This window comes from Patella vulgata, chromosome 3 (assembly GCF_932274485.2).
Source record: "Patella vulgata chromosome 3, xgPatVulg1.2, whole genome shotgun sequence".
Taxonomy (NCBI): Eukaryota; Metazoa; Mollusca; class Gastropoda; family Patellidae; genus Patella; species Patella vulgata.
This window is the reverse complement of record NC_065881.2, coordinates 28589605-28616860: the sequence shown is the minus strand read 5'-3', so window position 1 is coordinate 28616860 and position 27256 is coordinate 28589605. Positions and strand designations below refer to the sequence as shown.

General features: G+C 36.2%; 1 protein-coding gene across 1 annotated transcript in view; it reads left to right on the top strand.

Moving 5' to 3' along the window:
• LOC130012155 (AFG3-like protein 2) overlaps window positions 1–27256 on the top strand; it is a 291436-nt gene that overhangs the window by 93851 nt on the left and 170329 nt on the right. The window contains exons 7-8 of the mRNA XM_056099481.1: window positions 8021–8131; window positions 18986–19101. Of these exons, the coding sequence (XP_055955456.1) occupies window positions 8021–8131; window positions 18986–19101 (227 nt within the window). The remainder of the gene's footprint in view (window positions 1–8020; window positions 8132–18985; window positions 19102–27256) is intronic.

Sequence of the window (27256 nt, the reverse complement as noted above, 5' to 3'; positions counted from 1 at the left end):
AGTTTAAGGGAGATTCCCCTAGCTTCAATGCCGTATATGTCAATAGAGACTTGCACCTCTTCAGCCCCTAGGTTTACCAGTACTCCCCACCCTTATGAGTCAGCTCTAAATAGAAATGGTTATGTGGGAATGGGACCTTGTGACCCAGATTATATGCCCCAGGGACAATATCCCACTCGTCAAATTATGCGTAGGGAAAAGGAGCCCGATAAGTTTAATGGTGATAATGATGATTGGCCAGATTTTTTAATTCAGTTTGAGCGGAATGGAATGGATGGTCATCCCTTGAGAAAGCACAGCAGCTCGTAATGTGTCTGTGGGGTAAAGCCCTTAAACTTTTGAGCACTCTTGTACCCTACCAATTAAGGCAATATGATGAGTTAAAGGTTGTTCTTACCCGTAGTTTTAGCCCAGCGGAGTGACTTGCTACTCACAAGGTCGAGTATCGGAATAGACACAGTCACACAGATCTAGGGATGAATCAGTTGTAGATTATGGGTATAGTTTAAAAAGTTTGGCTAGGAAAGCTTTCTCTGAGTTTTCGGCCTTAAATCTGGAATCTTTGGTGATTGATCAATACGTTCATGGGCTAGGTAATCATGAAATTAAGAAGCATGTCCAGTTTTGCGACCCCCAGACAATTGAACAAGCCTTTGGCGTAGCGGTTGAATATGAGGCGGTAGAGGGGCCTATAGACCGCATACGGAAGCCAAGTTATGAGGAGGTTAGGCCTAGAAATAGGGAATTTGAGGATTTCAGGGTGCAAATCTCAGATATGATTGATAGGAAATTCAATGAAAATAGGGCTAACTCATTTCGGCCACGTAATGAATACCAAGGGGACAATGTAGGAGGTAAACATGCAATATAGAGCTAATAATATAGGCCATTTCTATGTATGGGGCAAGAATAAGGTGAGTCAAAGTTTATCTCAGTGTTTCCCACATATGAAACCCCCACAAGCAATTTGGTCAAGACTTTGCAATTAGAACATAACAACTCTGCTTTTAATTGAAGTATGGATGTTCATTAGGTGAATGTCTTGGCTGAGTTCAATGATTAATATTTCCCGCTTAAGCTAAGCAGAGCTAAGCAAGTTCATTGGTCGATGCTTGGGACAAAATATCTTTGATTCTAACTGATGGAGAGTAATGGAACTTAGTGTATAGTTTCACTGCCAGGTACTTCAAAATCTTGACTGAGTTTGATTGGGAATATTTTATGCTTAGACTAGGTATAGATAATCAGTTTGATTGTATAATACTTTTGAAATAGATAAATGTGCAATTAATCAGTATGTGTCATCTATTTAATTTGGGATTTCGGCAGGGGACATAAGCCTCACTGTTGGTTTGTTTCAAATTATATTGTCACTATGGGTCGGAAATGTAAGAACAGCGAATGAGTTAAATAGTGATGATTCTTGGGTGAGAAAACGGTGTACCATTTGTTTCATTACCGTTGCCAAAATGCGCTAATGTGAACGAGTCTGATTGTAAGCATCTCTTACAAATGAAATTGAAATTTATATCATTCTGTCAGGGATTCAGATTCTGATATCATTATGGTACCTGAAAATAACAATAGTCCTTATTGTACTCACAAAATGTAAATTTAAAGAATACTGGATTATTGGCAACCCTTAGATGAGATCTGAAGTGCAAATACTGAAAATGTATTGTTCAATATGGTGTGCAAAAGTCAGCAAAAATTGAAAATAACAAAATGGCCTATTAAAGAAAACTGGATTATTGACAATCCTTAGATGAGATCAGAAGTTTAAATACTGAAAATGTATTGTTCAATATGGTGTGCAAAAGTCACCAAAAATGAAATCTGATTGTAGTAAATCATCTTAAAATTGGTCTAATGTATTATGTAAAGACAGATTTTGTAAGTTGTTGGATATTGTATGTACTGGTAATTATTTTATAATAGGTCTACCTGAGAAATAAAATTGTTACATGTTGTCTTTATCCAAATTTCTAGTCTGCGTCCAATTATTCATAAATATTGTTGAATTTCGGCGAATAGTTCTCCATTTGTACTTCTATCGAATTTCAATCTCACTGTTTAATCTTGATTACCAAGCGTCTAATTAACTAGTGTTTAGTTTCTCGACACGTGTTGAATTATAAGCATCCCATCTAATTAGTACGACTGTTCAATAATTAGTTGGACCGTTCAATTTCCCGAGCCGTGATTAAAATCAGTCAATGTGTCCAATTACACAAAGTGTTCAATTTTGTTGTCAAATATCTAATTTCACGTGCGATGTTCAGATATTACGATGTGTTTAGTTGTTGGTCATCGTTCAGTTTTGCCACCGAATGTCTATTTTGCCGCACAATGTTGAAATACTGTAATAAGTGTTAGTTTTGGTACTGACCTGTTGCGATACGGTGAAATATTATTTTTCAGGATTCATACAAACGGCAGGTATCTGTAATGCCTGTCATTATCTGGGGATTATTTTTCAAGATCACTACGGTGAAACAGATGTTGGATTTTTAATGCCGTCGGGACAGTTCCGAAGCAAAGCTTTCTTGAGATGCACATACTGTTTCGTCCACAATCATAAAACGTGTATTTATATATCCATTTAAAACAGTATTTCCCACACTGACAACACATCCACGAATGATAAATCTCACGCATCTGATTTACGTGTGTTCACATCGACTCCCTACCCTGATTAAATCCTTTTGTTTAAATGTCTTCGCAATTAAGACTAAAGCATGGGTATTGCACCAATGTTTGTGTGGCATGAACTATATTAGATGAGATCGAAAGAGCATTCTGTAACCCAGAACAACAGGTAAGGTGGAATTAAAAAGTCGAACGGATCTGTTCTTCAGACAGAATGGCGACGCCAATCATAAAATTTTACTGAGTTCATGCTGCCATACTTTCAAGGCAGAAATAGCTCTTTGGAATTGATGTCTTTGTTAGAAATTTTGGCATTTACCTGTGACAATAATTTTAGCTTCGTGCAAAAATCGTGAAGCATATAGTTTCAACTTGAAAGAAATGTTAGAAAATGGCTAACATGGTAAAACATTCTTGGTTCATTTTCTGCTTGAACGATTGCTGAATACCATGTTCATGTATCAGTCCGATAATACCATGCTGACTTTTTTCATTTCGGCACCAAAGAGTCTGGTGGATGCATACTGTCAATCAAAGTTCAATAATGAGAATTGACATGTAACATCAAAAGTAACCGATTGACAGAACGTAGACGCCCCTTTAACAACAAACTGTTACCTTCCTGTAGTCGTGTGGACAATATGACTTTTATTGTTAATTGTCAGTAGTAATAATTACAAATTTTGAAAAGAGATGCCGATGTATTTGTGATTTTACATCCATTCAATAACCTGTATTTATTACTCAAATGGTTTCTCAATTAGCAGAATGTCAAAATATAGAAAACACAGTTACACTTACAATATGACTAACTAAGAAGTTATTCGTCGCAATTTGGCCGGACCCCCACTCCACCAGTTACATGTAATACCAATTTGTAACGAGTAATTGTGATTACTGTGTTACGGTAAAACTCCTGTTTTTAGGAATGTGGGATTGTTTAATTTTTTTAAATCGGTACAGACTTGAAAGTTCGAGCATGCAGAGCGTCTTCTGAACAAACTGATATTTAGTCATCATATACTATTCAAAAAAAGTAGGGGATATTTGATTTTTAAGTGTTATTAAAGTCACCTAATGAAACTGACGAAGAAACAAATGACAAAATGAAATGAAGTTCACATTCATCGATTTATTCCAAATGATCGTTAGACTAAGTAAGGCACAGACTGACCATTATAAGGGTAAAATGATACCCGGGGTCAAACAGCAAAGTTACCACAGCATCACAACCAAGTCAGTAACGGGTAAATCCTCCTCTGTTTGCCAAACAAGCATTGATCCGACGTGGCATACTCCTAATGAGACGTCTAAGGTCATTTTAGTCCAGATTGTCCCATTCCTGTTGCAACACAGCAGCAAGTTCTTGGACATTGGCAGGACGTTGTTGACGTTGACGTAACCTCTGTCCAAGCATGTCCCAGACATGCTCGATGGGGGAGAGGTCGGGACTCAGTGCTGGCCAAGGTAATGTGGTGATGTTCTGTTGTTGGAGGTAACCTGTAACGATCCTGGCCCTGTGACATCTTGCGTTGTCATCCTGGAAGATGAAACGGCGGCCATGACGTCGTGCGAACGGCACAACATGGACTGCCAAGATGTTGTCCCGGTAGTACTGGCCTGTAACACGCCCTGCAACAACATGTAAAGCCGTTCTTCCAGCAACAGTGATGCCTCCCCACACCATAACAGAACCACCCCCAAATCGATCATGTCTGATGACGTTAACGTCTTGGAAGCGCTCGTTTCGACGACGCCACACCCTCCTACGTCTGTCCAAAAAATCAACAGTGAACCTTGACTCATCTGAAAACATCACATTGCTCCAGCGTCGATTATCCCAGTGTTGACGATCCCTACACCAACGACGTCTTGCCTGAATGTGATGATCTCTCAAACAAGGGATCACGCGAGGACGTCGGGCGCGAAGGTGACCCCTATGCAGTCGATTCCGAATCGTCTGGCCACTCACTCTCACACCAGTGTCTGTTTGAAGACGAGCGCTGATCTGATTTGCTGTGATGACACGATTTCTCAAGGCCAAGGTACGGATAAATCGATCCTGGGCTTGAGTTGTCGCCCTTGGTCGACCTGAGCGTGGTCTGTCCTGTACAGATTGTGTATCACGGTATCTGGACCATAGCCTGCTTATGACAGACTGAGAAACATTCATCGTCCGCGCCACAACCGCCTGTGTTGTGCCGATCTGTAGCATGCCAAGGGCACGTAACCTTTCATTTTGGGTAAGCCGACACATATCAAAATTTGTTTTCTGGTCACTAAAACAATTAAACTGATGTTTCCACCCTGGAATTCAATGCCACAATGACTGTAACATTCAAAGTCAGAGTCGTGCAAATCTTGGGTTGGACCCCCATGATGATCCCAAGCATCACCTGCATTCCATGCGGTAGCTATTGGTGCGTTTGGGCGTCACATGTAACTGGAAATGTTTCTTCTGTTAGGTTCTATAGTGACTTTTTTCGTAGTCATTTGCATATTTTAGTATTATGCCCCCAAAATCAAATATCCCCTACTTTTTTTGAATAGTATATTTGCAGTTGACATATTCTGTCAAAATAATTCCTTACACCGGTGGTAATTATTTCATTGTATTGTGCACAAACTTCATTCCTTAAATAGCCCCACGCCCCTTTAACAACTAATAAAGGCAATTTATTCTACACTCTTTGATGTGCTTTATAACTATTGAAGAGGCCCGAATTCATAAGATCTGGTTGTTAGATGTGTTTACTCTGTCACTCTGTGTGTTGATGGATAAAGCAATCAAAATTAATATTTGTGTCTGTGATAATTATTGGAAACAGAACTTTTTTTTTAATTAGGATATTAGTGTATATGGCATGAATACGGTAAGCAGTTTGTATTTGGAATTTACAAGTTGTACTGGTGTCCGTTAACCCGTTCAGAAGCAAACTCGTACACGGTTAAGGTAATACTTGACTCGTATATAAATTGATTGGAATAAATCAGTTTTACTCATTGGTTGTTTATATTATTTTATTTACCTATTAATCAACTAGCTTGACTCGCCATCACGACAGAGATTAGTTCACCGATGTTTTTGTAATAAAGAAGAATAGTATTGTTTGTTGATTAGCGTTATGATTTTAGACAAAATGATAAGTTCACTAATGTTTTTGTAATAAAGTTGACCCGTATTGTTTGTTGATTGACTTTATCCCATGATTTAAAAAAAATTGGCGATGGTTAATATTGGGTCAAAAATAATTCCTTAAAGTGCGCCAGAGCCCCTTTTAGATAAACAAAGTGGCTATGTGCAATTTTATTCTTTGATCTTTTATACACGGGACATTTCTGTTATTCAAACCAATCTGCACGTGAATAACTACATAACAAGTTGACAGTTCATCATTAATGTGGAATAAGCTCTTCGGTCGAAATACAGTTATTCTTTTCTAAAATAAAACGAGTGCCTTGGATTTTTGTGTGGATTTGATAGCGGTTATAATTAACTAATATTCTCTTACACCGCAGACTTGTGTTGCGTTCAGTTCATTTTTACGGTAAGTACGAGCTTACGTCTGACTTGAAAGCGCTTTCGAATCCCGTTGCAAGTTCTATTTATGTCTTATTTCTATTTGCAAGACCGATAACCAACATACCTTTATAGTTTGCAATTTAAAAGTTTATCTTTGCCGTAATTTAAGAGTAATTCTTAACTATACACTCTTAATACAGTAAATATGCAAAACAATTTGAACACAGCATAAATATCTAAACTGTGTAATACATGTATATAGTCTTATGCATGCGTGTCCTTTAAAATGTTCTAGACATGCAGCTTTACATGACTGGTTGGAAATATAACAGCATTATATATATCATACAGAATATGTGAGCACGCGTGTTCTCACTCTACAACGTGGACTAACGCATCCATATTATTAATGAAAATATTCAACATTCATAACATCGTGGCAGTATATCGTTTTGATATCGATTGTTTATGCCAAATAAATACCATTAATTTTGCCTGTAAAATTACACCGAGGCCTGTTGTGTCACACGATAGCGACTGCTACACCAAATTATTTATCGTGGCGTTATCGTGGCAATTTTCAACAAAAAACGCAACGATAATCGTGTTTCGTCAAACCTTCGCAACGTTTGTACTGATACCTGCCGTTGTATGAATCCTGAAAAATAATATTTCATCATATCGCAACAGGTCAGTACCAAAACTAACACTTATTACAGTATTCCAACATTCGGCGGCAAAATAGACATTCGGCGGCAAAACTGAACGATGAACAACAACTAAACACATTATAATATCTGAACATTGCACGTGAAATTAGATGTTTGACAACAAAATTGAACACCTTGCGTAATTGGACACCTTGACTGATTTTAATCATGGCTCGGGAAATTGAACAGTCCAACTAATTATTGAACAGTCATGCTAATTAGACGGGACGATTATAATTCAACACGTGTCAAGAAACTAAACACTAATTAATTAGAAGCTTGGTAATCAAAATTAAACAGTGAGATTGAAATTCGATAGAAGTACAAATTGAGCACTATTCGCCGAAATTCAACAATATTTATGAATAATTCGACACAGAGTAGAAATTAACGCTATTTACGTAGATTAAACGGTACCAATGTTACAGTGATAAGACATGTAGATTTCCCCTGTTTACCATCTATCTCTTGCAAAATATACAGAAAAACACATTCACCTTTCAGTCAATATCTCATCCCTCCTGTTTAATTAACTCACCTTACCAAGAGATTTTTCAAAGAAAATATCTGTGTTCAGTTATTTCTAAGAAATAGACCATGTTCGTCAGATCAACCTATAGAGCTATATTTATATTTGGCAAATGTACAGATCACACCTTACTTATCTTCCCATGTATGTGTATTGTAAAAAGGGGATCACGTGGCTAAGTGGGTAAGATGCTGGCTCGCTAGCCTGGATGTCGGGTGTTCGATCCCTGCATTGGCCGAGAAAGTGCATCCAGATTTTCCGGCGTGGTTCCCCCTTGTCAGTGATGCAGGACGGAGGGCCTGACAAGGACAGCTGTCTAGTCCTTCGGATTATACGAAAAGACAGAGGTCCCGTGTATACATTGGAATGCACATAAAAGATCACTTGGCAGTTGGAATTCGATATAAGAGTAGGTGATAGTGCCGCTGCCCGGGCAAAATTTCCTTCATAGCACACTGTATGGCATATGCCCGTCTTCATTAGCCCAGTTTAGGAGCAGAACAGTAGGACGTTAAACCCCATTTCATTTCATTTCATTTGTATTGTAAAATATAGTGAAAGAACATACTAATTTAATATTTGTTTACTTTTAATTCTCTATATTTTTAGGTGCTGATATTGCAAATGTATGTAATGAAGCTGCCTTGATTGCTGCTAGAGATCTGAATACATCCATAGGTCATGTACATTTTGAACAAGCTATAGAGAGAGTAGTTGCTGGTAGGTTGAAAAAAACGCGTTATGTGGTGAGAATACTTGATATGGCCCCCTTGAACTGTCGTTTGAATGGCCCTTGAGACTTTCAAAAAGGCTCCTTTGACTTCAATGCAAGTACCCACCCCCCACCCCCGAGTCAAGTGAAAGGGCATCAAGTCTATGAAAAGTATCCAGAGACATTTAGCCCTATTTCATTTCACAAAATGCGAATATTGACCTTATTTGGTACACATGCGATGCGCGCTGGTATCTTTCTTTGGAAATTCCTTATAGGTCGCTATGGTGGGTGCATAACGATATGAGCATTTCCCCATTGCATACTCAGTATACATTGGGGGATGCAGTTACTTCTCTCAGGATTTGTTTATCTATCGGTCACCAACTATAGCGGTTAGTGTGCCTTCTCCGCTCTTGCGCAAATCAAGAAATACAGTATACCTGCATTCACCACGGGAAAGGAGCTAATGTAAAATATCTACCAGCTATGTGATGTTATGGGGGCCATTTTTCTTTTGTCAATGGGTGATTCATCAGTCCGATTAGAATTCTCGATCTGTATCTAAACAATTCTTATAACTCTAACAACGATGTAGCAGTGATGAGTTCAGGAAAGCCTTGCCAGAAAGAATGGTATGGTTTCAATAAACTTTACATAGTCATTTCTAGTTCTTAATCCATTTTGAAACGAACCAGTCTGGTAGGAAATAGGGTTATTATAAGCTCCCATTCCCTTGAATATAACCAGACTTCAACATAAATAATTCTTAATAATTTGTTATGTAGAATGTTGTATTCTGAATAGGCTAATATATATGATTACCACAAAAAATATCAGTAAATTGATGCTCCTTTGTGAAAATTTTCCATATTTGTCCCCCGCCTTTCGAAGAAAGCAGGGGACTATTAAAATGGGTTTGTCCGTCGGTCCGTCTGTCTGTCCGTCACACTTTTTGGGACACAATAACTGTCCTTCTAATTGACCTAGAATGTTCAAACTTGGTGTAGGTGTTTATTAGGTCAATACCTTGATGGGAGTTCGAAGATGAGCATTTTCTGCTTAGAGTAAGCAATTTGATTGATTGATGCTTTGGGACACAATAACTTTAGTTCTAATTAAGTGAAAGTGATGAAACTTGGTGTATAATTTCATTACATCAATACCTTGACTAAGTTCGATAATGAACATTTTCTGCTCAGGGTAAGCAGAGCGATAAGCAATTTGATTGGCCAAGATTTTGGAACACAATAAATCTCCTTCTAATTGAGCTAAAATGTTCAAACTTGGTGTAGGTGTTTATTAGGTCAATGCCTTGATGGAGTGTGAAGATGAGCATGTTCTGCTTAGGGTCAGTAGAGATAAGTAATTTGATTGGTTGATGCTTTGTGACACGATAACTTTAGTTCCAATTAAGTGAGAGTGATGAAACTTGGTGTATAGTTTCATTACATCAATACCTTGACTAAGTTCGATATTGAGCATTTTCTGCTCGAGAGGAAGCAGAGCGATTAGCAATTTGATTGGCCGAGACTTTGGAACACATTAACTTTCCTTCTAATTGAGCTTCGAATCCCCGGTTGTACGTGACAATGAGTAGGGTCGCCTGTCCAACCTCATGGGTTTTCTCTGGGTCCTCCGGTTTCCTCCCACTGCTAAAGACCCCTACGCGCATTCGAATTATTGAAATAAAATTAAACCATATGTTAAACCCCATTTCTCTCTCTCTCTCTCTCTAATTGAGCTAGAATGTTCAAACTTGGTGTAGATGTTTATGTGGTCAATGCCTTGATAGAGTGCAAAGATGAGCATTTTCTGCTTATGGTAAGTAGAGATAAGCAATTTGATTGGTTGATTCTTTGGGACACAAAAACTTTAATTCTAATTAAGTGAGAGTGATGAAACTTGGTGAATAGTTTCATTACATCAATACCTTGACTAAGTTTGATGATGAGAATTGTCTGCTTAGGCTGAGGAGCAATAAGCATTCTGATTGGTCAAGACTTTGGAACATAACAACTCTGCTTCTAATTGAGGTAGAATGTTTAAACTTGATGTAGATGTTCGCCTTGACTGAGTTCAATGATAAAAATATCGAGCTAAAGATAAGCAATTTCCTTGGTCGATGCTTTGGGACAAGATAACTTTGATTCTATCTGATAGAGAGTGATGAAACTTAGTGTATAGTTGATCATCAGTTTGATTGCTCGATACTTTTGAAAAAAATAGATGTGCTATTAATTAATATGTGTCATCTATTTATTTGGGGATTTCGGCGGGGGACAACAGCCTCACTGTTGGCTTGTTAATACAGCTTCAAGTTTATGACAGTAATATTTCTGAATAAATTACTGTCTTCATAATAAGATACAGTTCATCAGTGGATCGAAGTTAAGGTTTTTCTACTACGGCCAGTATCAGAAAATGCTGAAGCCTTAAGGGCTTTGCCATGTCTAACCTATGGTAACTTTGCAATTACTTTAATTTTATTTTTCAAACTCTGTTCCATATAAATTTGGTATGATCTTTAAATAGACATACAAAGCTGTGATTCAAGTCATAGTTTGGGCACACATATCTCGTGTTTAAAGATATTGAATTTAAAAATCAGCTTAAAAATGATCAAATTTCGTCCTAAATCTAAAAAATTCTCAGTCTTGCCTGATCCGAATTAAATAATTTTTGGCATGCAAATAGCTATGCTAGTTCTCAATAAAAATACAGGAATGTTTTTCATGGTGCCAATAATAGTGCCAAAATTCCTGCATAGATCGTTATGTAAACTGGTCTGAAATAAAATCTATTTCATATAATCACAATTTGTCCCATAGAAATGTTCTTCCGAATGTAAGCTTCAATTTGATGCTTGGTTTGTTAAACTATAATAGCGTATTCCTGAAGCAATAGCCAGAGAAATGCCGCTCTGACCATTGCTGGATTGACTTCTGATACTTACGTTTTTGAGGGAGGGTGTCTATTCTACCCGTTCAATTAAAGTCTTTGGTTTAATCTGGGGTTTTCCTAAAACTTTGGACAGTGATTTAAGGTATTTAAAACGGTGAAAGTATTGTTCATCTCCAAACAGTATTGTTTACATTGTAGCCATGTTGATAGCCTTGTTTGTCACGCAATTAGTTTTTCTGCAATATTCTGCTATGCACTGGTTAATTGGACGTAATAAATTTTGTAAATCATGACGTAACGTTATGTTAATATATTTGAAACTCTGTTTAAACCAGAATGATATTGTTACGCAGTTAGGTATTGGTTGTTAATCGGACTATTGATCAATCATAATTTGGAACAGAAATTTGCTTTCATTACGGCCGTGTTGAGTGGGATTAGGTCTAATCAAACGAAACACTGCGGGGAGTATGCTAAAATAGTGACCTTACGCTCACATACAATTTGTTTTTTGTCTTTTTGAAATATCGCTCAATTCGTTTGTCAAGTATAGACAGATGTATATGACTAGTACACTATTTAGTTTTTATACGCCCACATGGAAATGTGGTCGTATATTGCCGTCGCCCCCGTCTGTCCGTCCATCGGTCCATCCGTCCGTCCGTCGTCCACAATTTCTTGTGAACACTCTACAGACTACATTTATCATCTGATTGTTTTGAAATTGATATATGTTGTTTGCATTAGTGAGATGAAGAAGCCTATTTAAATTCAATAACTTCCGTTAATTTCACAAGGTACAACAAAGTGAAACAACGGCGATAACTCACGGCTTAATTTGAGCAATTTCCGTTAATTAAGCCGTGAGTTATGGCCCTTGTTTCACTTTGTTGTACCTTGTGAATGCTCTAACGACAAACGTTATTATCCGATCTGTATGAAATTTATATGCATCATTTAGATTAGTAAAGCAAAGAAGCTTATTAAATTTCAGCAATTTCCGTTAATTACATCTAGAGTTATGGCCCTTGTTTCATTTTCTTGAATCTTTTGAACGCTCTAATGACAACAGTTATCATCCGATCTGTTTTAATTTGATTGCATCATTTAAATTAGTGCAACGAAGATGCCTATTGAATTTCAACAATTTCCGTTAATTACACCGTTTTTCACTTTGTTGTACCTTGTGAATGCTTTAACGACAAAAGTTATTATCCGATCTGTATGAAATTTATAGGTATCATTTAAATTAGGAAAACGAACAAGCCTATTGAGGTTCAGAAAATTTCCGTTAATTACATCTAGAGTTATGGCCCTTGTTTCACATTGTTGAATCTTGTGAACGCTTGAACGACAAAAGTTTTCACCCAATCTGTATGAAATTCATATGCATCATTTAAATTAGTGAAATGAAGAAGCCTGTTGAATGTCAGCAATTTCTGTCAATTACTTCTAGAGTTATGGCCCTTGTTTTACTTTGCTGAAAGTTCTGAACGTTCGAACGACAAAAGTTATCATCCGATCTGTATGAAATTGATATGTATTATTTGTATTAGTAAAACGAAAAAGTCTGTCGAATTTCAACAATTTCTATAGATTACTTCCTGAGTTACAGCCCTTGTTTTAGTTTTTAGAACCTTATGAACCCTCAAACGACAAAAATTATAATGTCATCTGTATGAAATTGTCTATTAAATGCCCCCTAATTACCTACAAAAGAACAAATATACGACAACTCCTGTCCACCGCTCGGACGATTTAGCTGCTGTGGGCGTATGTTTAGTTGCCTGGCAACCTATCTTTACGATTTGCTGTTCAAAAATGATGAACAAGCCCAATGTGAACACGATAGCCCTGTGTCTGCAGTAGATTCTGACAATAATTCTGATGTTGATAATAATGCTGGCCTGCTGGATCGTAAAAGACGTAGGCAATTCCTGAGACCCGAACGTGTAGATCTATTGACTGACTATATTGATAATGATATTGGACTTGGGGATGAGAGTGAAAGTAAAAACAAGGTATTGCAATCCGCACGTGGTCATGGCAGCGGTAGACGTGATGCGGGTGTTCGTGGTGGCATTGCTCATGGCTGCTATTTATCAAAATCCAGTGAAAAAAACAATATCTCATAAGTATTTTATGGAGAAAAATTCGTTTTCGTGTTAGCTTTAGTGAGAAATGAGAAATCCAAAATGTTCGCCATGACATCACGTGACTACATTATTATGCAAATTTCCAAAATTCTATTTTTTTCTCTTAGCCCAACCTCATGCCCATGCCCATAAAAGCTTCCATAAGTACTGTTTGGCATTCAGTTCCAACCCCCCTTTTTTCCTCAAAAAAGGGTCTAGCACAGGCAGTGGATTTACGTCTAGCATTGAAAGGGTTAATAAAGTGTGGAAAAATAGTCTAGAGAGATTCATTGTGTCTACCAAGAACAGCTCTTTTGGCATTTACAGTAAATTAAGCTTTTCAAACTTCATCTTTTGAAAATTTTAACGGTGTAATTGTGAGCTCAGTTTTCGTGATTAGATACTTATTGGATAGATAGATAGATAGATGAAAGTATATAATCTGCGTTTATATTTATTTTTTTATTTCTATTTTTATTATGGCTTGCTCTTAATGGACCTGGAAACCACGTTAATTTGGTTTCAAGTGCCATGTTAAACTTTTCAGTGTGTAAATAAAGCGGTTTATTTTTCATCATTTTTGTTGAAAATTGTTATTTTTGTACAAAAATGGAAATTATTTACTGCCACCCAATTTTTTTCTTGATCTTAATACTATAGATCATTGCCTTTTCAGTCAGCAAATACAAAAAAATACTTAAACCCGCAGTGGGTGAGATATAGATAGAATAAAATGACATACCTAAATTGAGCTATTTTGGTACCTTGCAGCAATAAGTCCCTATATGAAAAACCGCTCCATGAAAATCCATCAAACTTTCAGAATGTATATACTCACTAACCATATCTGCTACGCTATAAAGTTTCATTAATCTTCTCGCCGTAGTTTAGTTGTACGAAATAATTGAAAAGTGGCCTGAAAATGATGATTTTTTTACTTTTTTCGGTCTTAAAATTTCAAATTATTTTCTACGTTCTAAAAATGGTTCGATTGATCTAAAATTGTAGCAGTGAGGTTTGGAGGGGTTACCCATCATACATAAAAAAAAATGGTGAAAATCAGTCACCCACCATGTGCCGGTCCCTGCATGGTTCTTTCGCAAACACATTCTTAAGTTGTAGAGTTGTTCAGATGGGACGGAAAACTGAGGTCACATGAACACATTGGCGTACACATAAAAGAACCCCAGGCAGTTGGAATAAGAGTAGTTCATGGCTCTACTGTCCGGGCAAAATTGAGGGGTTGGATTGCAGAATGATTAGCGCGTTCACGTTGCATAAGGTCTGTAATTGAGTCAACTGGCATGGTTTCGTTTCCCTGGTTGTATGTGACAAGAAGTAGGGTCGCCTTTGCAACCTTGTGGGTTTTCTCCTTGAGGGTTTTATCCCTTTGGGGCAAAAAAGAAGGACATTAAACCACATTTCATTTCATTTCAAAAGAAATAACACTCGTTGGATCAATGGACTTATAATGTGCTAATGAAGGCTTTGTTACTGTCTGGTTGAGACTGAAGATCTTCACTTATTAAAGGACTGTCCCAAATACCCTTTTTTATATGCCTACATTGAAATGTGGTCATATATTATTGTCACCCCCGTCCATTCGTCCATCCGTCCGGCGTCCACAATTGTTTGTGGACTCTCTAGAGGCTAAAGTTAATATCCGATTGACTTTAAATTTATACACAGTGTTTAAGGTCATGAGACGAAGAAGCCTATTGATTTTCAGCGATTTCCGATAATTTCCGATCTTCTGGTATGCTCTGATTCCATCACACTTTGCGTAACAAGCTTGTCTTTGCATACACAATTCCGACCTATGACGATCGCGACCTATGGAAATATGGGTTTTACGAGAACGGCTAAATTTAAACACATCACTTAATAGTGGATTCAGTCTCATCCTTATTATAGAATTTATACTATCAGGAGAGCACGCTTTTCACACGAAATATTGCCCTTTGATCTCAGACCCCCTTTGATCTCAGACCGAAAGGCGACACTGTTAATGGATTTCCTGAAGTAGTTGGATGGAGTGTGACTCTTTTTACCTGTTACACTTAATTCAAGAATGACATACTGTGGTCTGTTCAGTGTTGGTCTTATTGCAACGACATAAATGTATGTTTTACTTCTCTATCATCTCATTTGAATAAAGCTTGATATTTTATCAACATGTATACAATTTATTTTGTTTCTCATAAGAAATTTCGGTTAGTATCTCAAATGAAAAAAAAACAAAACAGCCCAAGCGATTATATTATAATCAGAGAAATGTTCAAACACACAAGTAAAATAGACAAGACAAAGGTACAAGCAATACCATTATTTATTATTACATTATTGATATGCATATGCCTTCATATATTAAACGTTTTAATTAAATTTTAACGTATAAATTATCTGCTTTATTTATTTTTTCTTTAATTGGCAGTTGATATGGGCCGAAGCATTCGCTTCTATGCGTATCAGCTCTGCTCCCATAATGATATTTTGTGTAATATTAGGGCGATTCAAAAAGAAACATGGTCGACAAGTGGAATTTAAGAGTGAGCTAGAAGGAAATATTCAAAAAGGCCGTCAATTCTTTTCGAAGAGAATGAATTATTTAGAGAATGAATTATTTTGATAGTTAAACCGTGGCTTCATACGGCTTGTAAAATATACAAACATGACTAATCGGATATTATTATTTCAAATTGTACTATCACCATTGATGGGAAATGCAAGAATGAATCAAATAGCGATGATTATCGAGTGAGAATAAGGTGGTCCACCATTTGCTACATTTACCAGCGCCAAAATTCTCTAAAGTGATCGATGAGTATGGGTATAATTGTAAGCATATCTTACAAATAATATCAAAACTGAGTATAATTGTAAGCATATCTTACATATAATATCAAAATTTATATCCTATCTGGGATTTCGATTCCGATACATTCACGGTACTTGAAAACAACAAGAGGGATTATAAGATTTAAATACAATGAAATACTAACTATTACATTATTATCATGTGGTACTTAAGTTAGAGGACTAATTTATTTTTCTACAGTATATTTCAAAACAAAAAAATTGTCGTATTGAAAATACATGTATGCGAAAATTTGATGCCTTTGGTTGTTCTTCTTCTTCTTCTTGAATTTATTAAATTATTAAACGTATTTCCAAGTCACATAATATTACAACACAAACTGCCATCAGAGCAGGAAGTACGCTTCGCTGAACACCAACTTGGATCACTGTTGACCTAGATGTTATATAACAACTGTTAATTGCCAGACTTTATTAGGGGTAATAAATTAATTATTGCCCCAGCTCAACAATTTTAGTGAATGTGTTTTATCTTAGTTAAGATTTCGAGAAACAGGGCCCAGGTACACTTAATTTATCAGAACACAACAATAATTTTCTTGAATGAACCTTGGTTTATTAAAATTCAAAATATGACCCTGCAAATTAATATAGATGTGTTGTGTATCCTATTTCAAAACTGTAATTTGTCAAAAGAACAATTAATTACATCAAAGGTACATAAGAAATTATTGTTGTTCTGAAATAGTTTTCTTTATCAAATTTATTAATTAAGCTGTTAAAACGTCAAATTCTGGACATAATGTGTGCTATGGACGGTTCTAAAAGTTGAAGACTTTTATGACGTGGGACTCAATTTAGCATAATATATGGCCGGAAATATTGTAAATGAAGCTATTTTAGTTTAAAACTATGACTTTACAATACATGTATAGTGAAAATGTTGAAATTGATTACTACAGCAATAAATTGTTGTTTCAGAATTAACAGATCTTTAACAAATAAATCATGCTATAACACTATTCTAAACCCGTACCCAAGAATAAATATTAAATATTTAGATTTCGAAATGTTCACAATTAAACAGAATTAACAATAAAAACAAAATGACAAATTACTACGGCATATTATGAAAATCTTTTCAAATAAAGCGGCCGAAATAACAAAAGAGATTTTAAAGTCGTTTTAGACTGGAAGCTGATTCCCAAAGGTGATTGCATGCTTTTATAAATAGACACATGGAGCCCGTGCTCTCGATCTGTCATCACGTTGATAAATCACATAATAAAAATTGGATCCACTCGACCCGTAGTTTATTAGTACCGGGAGAAAAATAATAAAGCTATTTCATACAATCGTAAACAATAGAAATATTAACAAGTGTTTAAATTTAGCTGTTCTTGTAAAGGCTCTATTTCCATATTAAGTCGAAGGTCAATGGACAATATCACCGCCGGCGCATGTCCCTATTTGCATTAGTGTTATTTGATATGTGAATTATCATTTGATATATATGTGGAAATTAAATTTTTCTTGGATAGTCCTTTTTACAACCCAGGTAAGAAACAATACATTTATGCATTAAAACGCCCACGTGTAGTAAATATAGACATGACGAAACCAATAGTTTTTCATCAATTGCTCGATTTTATATGTATAAACTTGGTTTTCGAAACAGATTCGTTAGTCTGATATCAATGGAGGTTGGTCCGGATATCGGTAAATAACATGCATTTATACTTCAGTGGTACGCACGATAATATATAAACAAATTAAACCCACAAAAAAGACAAATATATAAATAATTGCAGCTCGACTATGGTACGAAGTATAAAACACGTAGTATTCACCAAGAAATGAAATACGTATAAGAACGAACAAATGTAACTACAGCATGTATAAATCCATGTATAAAGACCTACACTTAACAAAGACCGATCTGCTTAAAACACACGGAAGCAAGAAATCGCACGGTAAATTGGATTTAACACCTACGCGTCAGATAAAGCCTGTTGGTCCTTGATAAAACACCTTTGGTGCAGTTATAACACGCTTTCGAGAAAACTCACCAAACAAAGAATACACACCGTGTCAGTCGTTTTTAACCCGTTAGTTAATTAACACACCGGTACAGAAAACACACAGTCGCCAAGATTTTCACCCCTAGCGATAATTATATCACCACTCAGTCAATTTCTCACCCCTGTTAATTAACACACCGTACCTACAGATTTTAGCCTCTTCGTATTAGACTTGTTGCGATAATTAGAATTTTACCGATATTCATAGAAATTTACCAAATCGGGAGATATCTATGCCCTAAACGTACAAATCTCACTCTTGCTACTTCTCAGTGTCTAGAGGTCAAAGTTAATATCCGATTGACTTTAAATTGATACAGAGTATTTGAGGTCATGAGACGCAGAACCATATTGATTTTCAACGATTTCCGATAATTACTGCCAAAGTTATGGCCCTTGATCATTTTGAAAAATCTTGTGACTCTCTAGAAGCTAAAGTTATCATTCGATTGACTTCAGATTCATACACAGAGTTTAAGGTCTTGAGACGAACAAGTATATTGATTTTCAATGAATTTTTATGACCTGAACAGCTAAATCTATGATGTTAAAAGTTTCCTATACTAAATGTTAGCATGGGGCAAAACTTTATAAAAACCAAACAAATTCTAATGGTTTTCTGATAATTACTTAATGAGTTGTTACTCTTAATCAGATTTTAATGTATTATAAATGTTTCATTACCGAAAAAAGTAAAAATATGTGACCTATCTTCTCACTCTGAATATCTGCTCTCAAAGTTATCAGTTTCAGCTAATTCAGTCTGTCTGTAAAAACAAAAGACAGAAATATCAAGAAATTTTTTATATAGACTGGATGCCAGTGTAGGTTTTAATTTTTAGGCATTTATGTTTTTACTGAGCAAAATATTCATCACTCAAGTACTCTTAACCTTTTGCTGATTGAAGCTGTTGTTATATTAAAGGATTGGAAAAAAAGACGCAAGTTTTACAACCGGAAGAGAAGAAAACAGTAGCTTATCATGAAGCTGGTCATGCGGTAGCTGGTTGGTTTCTGCAACATGCTGATCCTTTATTAAAGGTATTCTTATATCAGGAGTGGATACAGAGGAGCATCCCCCTCGCCCCTCTTTTTATTGGCAATTTTTTTTTTTTTTTAAATATACCTTTGAGCACTACAGGCAACAAAACATACGCCCACAGCAACTAAATTGTCCCAGCGGTCGACAAGGGTTGCCGCATATTTATTCTTTTGTAAGTAATTTACAAGACAATTTCATAGAGATCAGATTATAATTTTCATCGTTTGAGGGTTCACAAGGTTATTAAAGGTATTCAAATACGGAGGCCCATCCCCCCTTTTTTATTGGCAAGGTGAAACAGGGTCCATAACCCTAGAAGTCATTAATACAAAATGCTGAAATTCAACCGGCTCCTTCGTTTCACTAATTTAAATGATGCATATAAATTTTCATACAGGTCTGATGATAACTCGTCATTCGAGCATTCATAAGATTCAACAGGGTTAAACAAGGGCCATAACTGTAGAAGTTATAAACAGAAATTGTTAAATTCGATAGGCTTCTCGTTTTACTAATCTAAATGATGCATATCAATTTCACACATTGAATGATGAATTTTGTTGTTAAAGCATTCACAAGGTGCGACAATGTGAAACAAGGGCCATAAATCTAGATGTAATTAATGGAATTTACTGAAATTCAATAGGCTTCTTCATTTTACTAATATATACTGAGCGCCATGGAAAACGCATCACTTTTTTTTCCCAAATATTTTATTACTAGGTGGTTTTGTATGTATAATATTATGCAATACTATGAACTATTGTTTCACACAATGCTCCCAAATGCAAAAAATATCGGCCCGTGTGCACGAAAAAAAATTGCACGAGATGCACATCAAAAACCCAATATTCACGTGCAGCATTGTGTGTGAGCCCTTTAAAAGCATGTTTTCCACTTAATGTGCAGTACATGAACTGTGAAACGTCAATTTGTTGTTGGACGTGTGAAGGAATCGAGCTAGAGATGCCGAGACGTACTGAAAATCAACGGAATGAAGCCATGGGAATGTCCCGGGCTGGCATGTCTACACGTGCTATTGCCAGACACTTCAACTGTCATCAGTCCACTATTGTAAGGTTGGTGGAACGTGTTCGAGTTACTGGATCAACACGTGACCGTCAACGTCCTGGTCCACAACGCGTTACAACCCAGGCTCAAGACCGCTACATCTGAGTCACTCACCTGCGTGACAGATTCCGCCCAGCGACTCGAACAGGTGCAGCAGTCGTCGGAAGACAAGGACCAGTAAGTGCCAACACCGTAAGATGCGTCTAAGAGAAGTAGGACTCCATGCACGACGACCTTATGTTGGAGCTATCTTCAGGAATCATCACCGTCAGCAGCATTTGATATGGGCTCAAGGACACCAGACATGGAGAAGAGTAGACTGGCAAAGTGTGCTCTTCAGTGATGAGAGTCGCTTTTATCTTTATCACGCTGATGGCCGTAAACGTGTGTGGAGACGTCTTGGGGAACGTCTTGCAGACTGCTGCGTCTTCGAAACGAAACGATGGGATGGGGGAAGTGTAATGGTGTGGGGAGGCTTCACATTTCATCACCGGACCGCCCTACACATTTGCAGGGGTCGCGTTAATGCTGTAGCCTACCGTGATGATGGCCCGTGGAGGACACACGCGCTACTGACATCTGTGTCGTACTTTTGGTTTTGACCCCTCTGACTTTGTACCCTTGATTAAAGATTAAACATCCATAAGTGTACAAATGTGTTGTTATTGATGTGTTCCCATTTGAATATTGTTCACAATAAGAAGCAAAATAAATAAGATATGTTTACAGGATCATTTTGTTATACGAAAAACTAAGTGATGCGTTTTCCATGGCGCTCAGTATATGTGATGCATATAAATTTGGTTCAGATCGGATGATAACTTTTGTCTTTAGAATCCATGTGGGCATATAAAAACGTTTCTCAGGATTTACACTGTTTACGATATTATCTACAACATGCTGATCCTAATATCAGAGGTGGATACAGAGGGGTGCACACACACCGCAACCTTTTTTTTTATATGCCCACATGAAAATATTTGACTATTGTCAGTCGAGAGCACGTACTGGGCATGGCTATGTGTCCCAACCTTGACTAGCTTGTTCTATTTATAAAAGCATGTAGTCACCTTTGGAAATCACTTTGGTGTCCACTCTAGGGCGCCTTTCTCTCTAAAACAACTTAAATTTCTTTTGTTAATTCATTCGCTTTATTTGAAACAATTTTCATAATAAGCTGAAGTAATTTGTGATTTTGTTTTACTGTTAATTCTGCTTAATTGTGAGCACTTCGAAATCTAATTACTTGATGAAAAACAGACGAAAAATAAATTGTTATTTATGGATACGGGTTTAGAATAATGTTATAGCATGATTTATTTGTTAAAGGTCTGTTAATACAGTATGAACATTATTTATTACATGTATTTTAAGTCATGGCTTATTAAATATGTGTCCGTATATACCAAAAATAAATATATACGCATAAATATGCTTCCCTTTTGTCTAAATCCCATTTATAACTGTTGGCCTCCTTTTTCAGAGCAAAGATTGGTTATTTTGACTCAATACGTAGAAATCACTTAAAGCTATTATAATCGGAGAAAATATTATATAAATAAAGGGGGTGTGGGGCATTAATAAATCATAAAAAAATACTGATGCACAACTAAGTTTTTTATATGCCTACTTTTCATGTGGACATATATTGTCTTCGCATCTGTCCATCCGTCCGTTCGTTTATCCGTGTACATTTTGTTTGTGGACACTCTACAGGTCACAATTTTTATCTGATTTTAACGAAACTTGAAATATAGGTCTATCTCCCAAAAGTCCTGGTTCCTTTTGAAATTGGCATGTATCTGACCATAACTTCATGAATTATGGCCCCTGATTGTACAAAAAATCATATAATGTCACATAGTCATAGTACATGAACATCAGGGATTCTATAATTTTGCCCGTCAGACATTTTTAGTTGGGGTTAATAGAGGCAAGAATTAGGTCGCAAGAAGTCGTATATCAGCTGCAGGAAATAACATCAATAAGCCTCCATTTCCTCTTATTGACTTCAACTACAAATATTTTTATGTTATATAGCATGTTTTCTGAATACAAAAAATATGTGCACCTCGCTATTTGTCATATTTATTTCCCGTAAGGTATTCAAATTTATGTCAGTAATATTCCTACAAAATTACGTGTCTTCGTTTACATGGCAGAAAATGAAAGCATAGTTTGTGATGTCGAAATATCATTCGTTTATATAGCACAGGGGCGTGCTGGCAGGGAGTTTAGGAGGACGGTCTCCTCCCAGGCCCCCATTAAACAATAAGTCCATCCGTATAAGCGGGGCCCCCCTGAGAGCTCTAATTTTCACGCGGAATCCCCTCAAAAAATTGAGAGTGCGCACGCGAAAAATCATACATACACAATGATTAGTAAAATATATTATGCTGACGTGCAAATGTCTGTCACCTTAAGGTGAAATGGTCTTTGATTAAAAATGTATTATTTGGATAGAAATACATTGTATTAGCATTATATTAAGCAGACCTGTCATGAGTGTCTTGTGTAGTACAGTAGTATGTCTTATAGCCAAAATAGCAGCATAAATTTGGAAAATATGATACCTAGATTTCTCCCAGAAGTGCTTGCAAAACGCGTTTCCCGTTGTCAAATTTCACAACAGCGGATATAGCAGAAAATGAAAGCATAGTTTGTGATGTCGAAACATAGTCGGACCCGGTCCCTAGTGTTGTGTATAATTTAAATTGGCATGTGTTCTCGTTAGTTGCAATAACTGCATCAAAAGGAGTATAATCAAGGACCAACAGGCTTTATCTGACACGTACGTGTTAAATCAAAATTTGGGAAGTAAAACTGTTTTACCATGCGATTTATCATTCGACCGTGTGTTTTACGCAGGTCTTTGTATAATTAAAGACAGGTCTTTTGACAGGTGTGTGTGCTCGCTATGATCTATGTTTCTCTTATGTGTCTTTTGTATTGCGTACCATATATATAAAGTTGAATTTAATGAAATAAAAATACGGACCTTAATCTATCATATACGGAAAGGCGAATGTAATGTTGTCATTTATAAATACCCAGCAGTCAGCGCCCAATTTGAATTAACTAAATTTACATCGCATACAATCCAACGATCCTTATTCCAGAACTTGTAATTTATAATAGCCGCTTTTATGCAATTACAGAATTGTCCCATGATGTAACATATCAAAGAAGCACATACGCCAGATATGACACATAATCATTTTTCGAGACGTCTTCTATTCTTACGACTATACTTGGCGTTTATACTGCGTACCATATAGTCACGCTACTTACAAAGTTGCATTTAATAAAATAAAAATATTGACCTTAATCTATCGCACAAAATGCAATGTCGTCATTTATAAATATCGAACAGGTAGGCCCCAATTTAAATATCCACGTGTATATAGCGAATAAGCCAAATTTGCCGTATGTAAATATACTTATTCTCGTAAATATAATTATTCTCATCTTCCGACAAGTTATTATTTGTGTCTTCAAATTTGTACCATTCAAATGTCAACCCAACCATTTCAGACTTCACGTCTAACCGTTTCACGCATAGTCCGTGCAGAGCAATAACAGCTCCTTGATCAAAGGCGTGCACAAGCTTATTCGCGCATATTGGAAAACTGTTCGGTTGCTTTATTTGATAAGATACTGATATTACACTATAAAATTTGTCAATTTTTTCTTTGAAAATTCTGACAAATTGGTAGCTCTTCGGGATGTGACAGTATTGGTTCTTTAATCAAGTTCTGGATGACAAGACTAGTTTAACATCTTATAATACTTTTATTCTTCTTCTAACATATTATATACAAAACTTAAGACTCCGTAATTAGCTTGTGTTGAGGGAGCCATGTCCTAGCTTGACATAAATGTGCCAACTCTCGGGCGCTCTCCCTCATTCCGTCTCGTGCCAAGCCGAGGCGCCCACGGCCTCAGCTCTCGTGTCCTGGCCGGACCCGACTGTCGATTCGTTTCTTCTCTGGGTTTATAAATCCTTCCAGACAAAGGAATCTTATTAGACATCTGGCTGATGTATCATGTATCATATCAGGTTAAACATTTGCTTATCATCAAAGAAAGTTTAAATAAGACATGCCAACAAGGTAAGGTTAACTAATCGTTACATAATCACATAGACCAAGAAGGCAAGAACTCCAGGGTTGTCGATAGCGAACAGGTGTCAAGTTGGTAGGAAGCGTCTATAACCTCAGATAATCTGTGATTATGTAACATACCTTCCCTTTTTTGGGGAATAAAGTTGTGAATTATATGAAATAACTTTTTAAGACCATTACAAAATTAAATATAAATGGAGTCGATGGTAACTACCCTAATTAAAATATAAACAAACATACGAAAAATAACAATACACTGATTAAAAGTTATATGAACAACAAAAATGTAAATGGCAAAAGATTAAAACACTAGTTGAAAAGTTCATACATATATACTAAAGTGTTAAAACACTGGTTGAAAAGTTCATACATATATACTAAAGTGTTCATACCAGCGAGACATTGAAATCGCAAATAATTTTACTGTTCACACACACACGCGTTCTTGGAATCGCATATATAATGAAAAATATTCTAATTTGCACACACGCGAATAACTGAAATCACATCTATATAAATTATTTTCATAACACACACGAATATATAATATATATCATTATAATGGTCACACGCGCAATGTAGAAATTATATCCATTTTCTTTTTCCGTACATTGTCGTTGTGATCAACTGTAGGAAGATACAAATTCATTTTTTTCTTCTTCCTTTATTCCGTCGTCTTCTTCTTGTATAAGTTTTCCGTAATAGCAAGGGGTCAGTGTTTTCCGGTAGTCTTATCTTTTCCATACCGCCTGGCCCTTATGACATGTGCTATGAAGAGTATTATAACTGCCACCCATGCGAAAGTTTTATCATCTGTTTATCATATCATGGAGTGAACTTTAATAGTTAATCAAATAAGCAAGTGGAACAGACTTTAATCGATCTAATGATAATACATTATTATTTACATGGACAATTAAAATTAGGATGTCATATTGTTTTATCTCAAGATAAAGAATAATGAATGATCTGAACACATTTCACCAATCTTCAATAAGATATTTTGAAAGAACTTATCAAAATTAATAACGGTTTATCTCTATAATTTTTAAACACAACACAAAACAAGACAATACGTTCGCTCTACTTTAAAGGAGCTAAATCGCTAACATTTGGGACCTAGAAATTGACAAAAGTGGGTCGCAACGCATATAATACTGTAATATGAATGTATATAAACTGATTTACATTCAATGGTTTCCATTTTTACTCCAATTTCAAATCAGTTATGTTCGGCGAAAAAAGCCAACAGTCTCAAGCGAGTGCAAATTTCTAGCGTCTGTTTATTCCAGTCTACATACGCCGTTTGATTTGGTGCAATGTGTCTAGCCTCGTCCCTCGAGTCTCTTGATACAACTGGGGCTGAAGCGCATTATGGTACACGATTCGTGTACCAGTGGTAAAATGTTTATTTTGTCTTAAATATTGGATATCAAAAGCCCATCTTTTTCCGGTAAGATCACAACATGAATGTTGATTTAATTTGACAAATAAATCGTGTTTTCAATGTTGAAGATTTTGGATGATAATGAGTTAGAGACTTAGCTACTTTAAGCGCGAGCTCAATTTCTCTTGAGAATATAAATAAAATCTCTCCCGAACTTTCGGGGCATCCCATTAATATCTGGGGTACTACGTCAAAAACAAAACACAAATAAAATCTCTCACGTAAATATCGGGCCATCCCATTAACATTTGGGGTACTACGTTAAACATGAATAAAATCTCTCCCGTAAATATCAGGCCATCCCATTAACATTTGGGGTAATATACACTTATAGACAAAACAAATAAAAATCTTGAGATAAACGCGTTAATACTTTGTGAATGTTATTGGGTTAACTTCCAAATTACGATACTGTTAACCCAATTCTAGTTAAACAATCACAAAACATTTTACATCTCGATATTAACATGTTAATACTAATTTTAAATGCCAAAATATGTGTTCAAAAACAAACAATTATAATTTATCATCTTTTAAAAATAACATTACCCATTGTAAAACAAACAATATATATACAATTTTGTTTTAGTCATTTTCCTACAAATAGTTAGGACTGTTCCACTACTAGCTGGAAAGGCAATATATTAAATTTAGTAACTACACCATGATATTTAATAAAGCGTGATGATAAACTGCTGATTTCCCAGTTAAATTATAATACATAGCATTAATGTCATTGTTACCCGTAGCCATGGTAGGATTTGAAAAAGACTTACCCGTGAAGACTAATAGCTGTGGCCTGTGGTCTTCTAGTGGTATAGGACTTCAAACGTTGCTCTGGTCAGCGGCGCCAATTAATATGTTACAGTATTGGTTCTTTAATCAAGTTCTGGATGACAAGAATAGTTTAACATCTTATAATACTTTTATTCTTCTTCTAACATATTATATACAAAACTTAAGACTCCGTAATTAGCTTGTGTTGAGGGAGCCATGTCCTAGCTTGACATAAATGTGCCAACTCTCGGGCACTCTCCCTCGTTCCGTCTCGTGCCAAGCCGAGGCGCCCTCGGGCTCAACTCTCGTGTCCTGGCCGGACCTGACTGTCGATTCATTTCTTCTCTGGGCTTATTAATCCTTCCAGACAAAGGAATATTATTAGACATCTGGGTCATGTATCATGTATCATATCAGGTTTAACATTTGCTTATCATCAAAGAAAGTTTAAATAAGACATGCCAACAAGGTTAACTAATCGTTACATAATCACATAGACCAAGCGAACAGGTGTCAAGTTGGTAGGAAGCGTCTATAACCTCAGATAATCTGTGATTATGTAACAGGGAAGTTTGATCATATCGCTTACCCTGTTTGTGTATTGTACGTTTTTATAATAGCTAGCAAATAATTTATAAAATCTGAATACTTTCTGAAAACATATAGCTCGTTATTAGATGTTAGTTTTTAATAGGCCATTTTTTTTTTTATGATAGTCGGATATCAATCACAGAT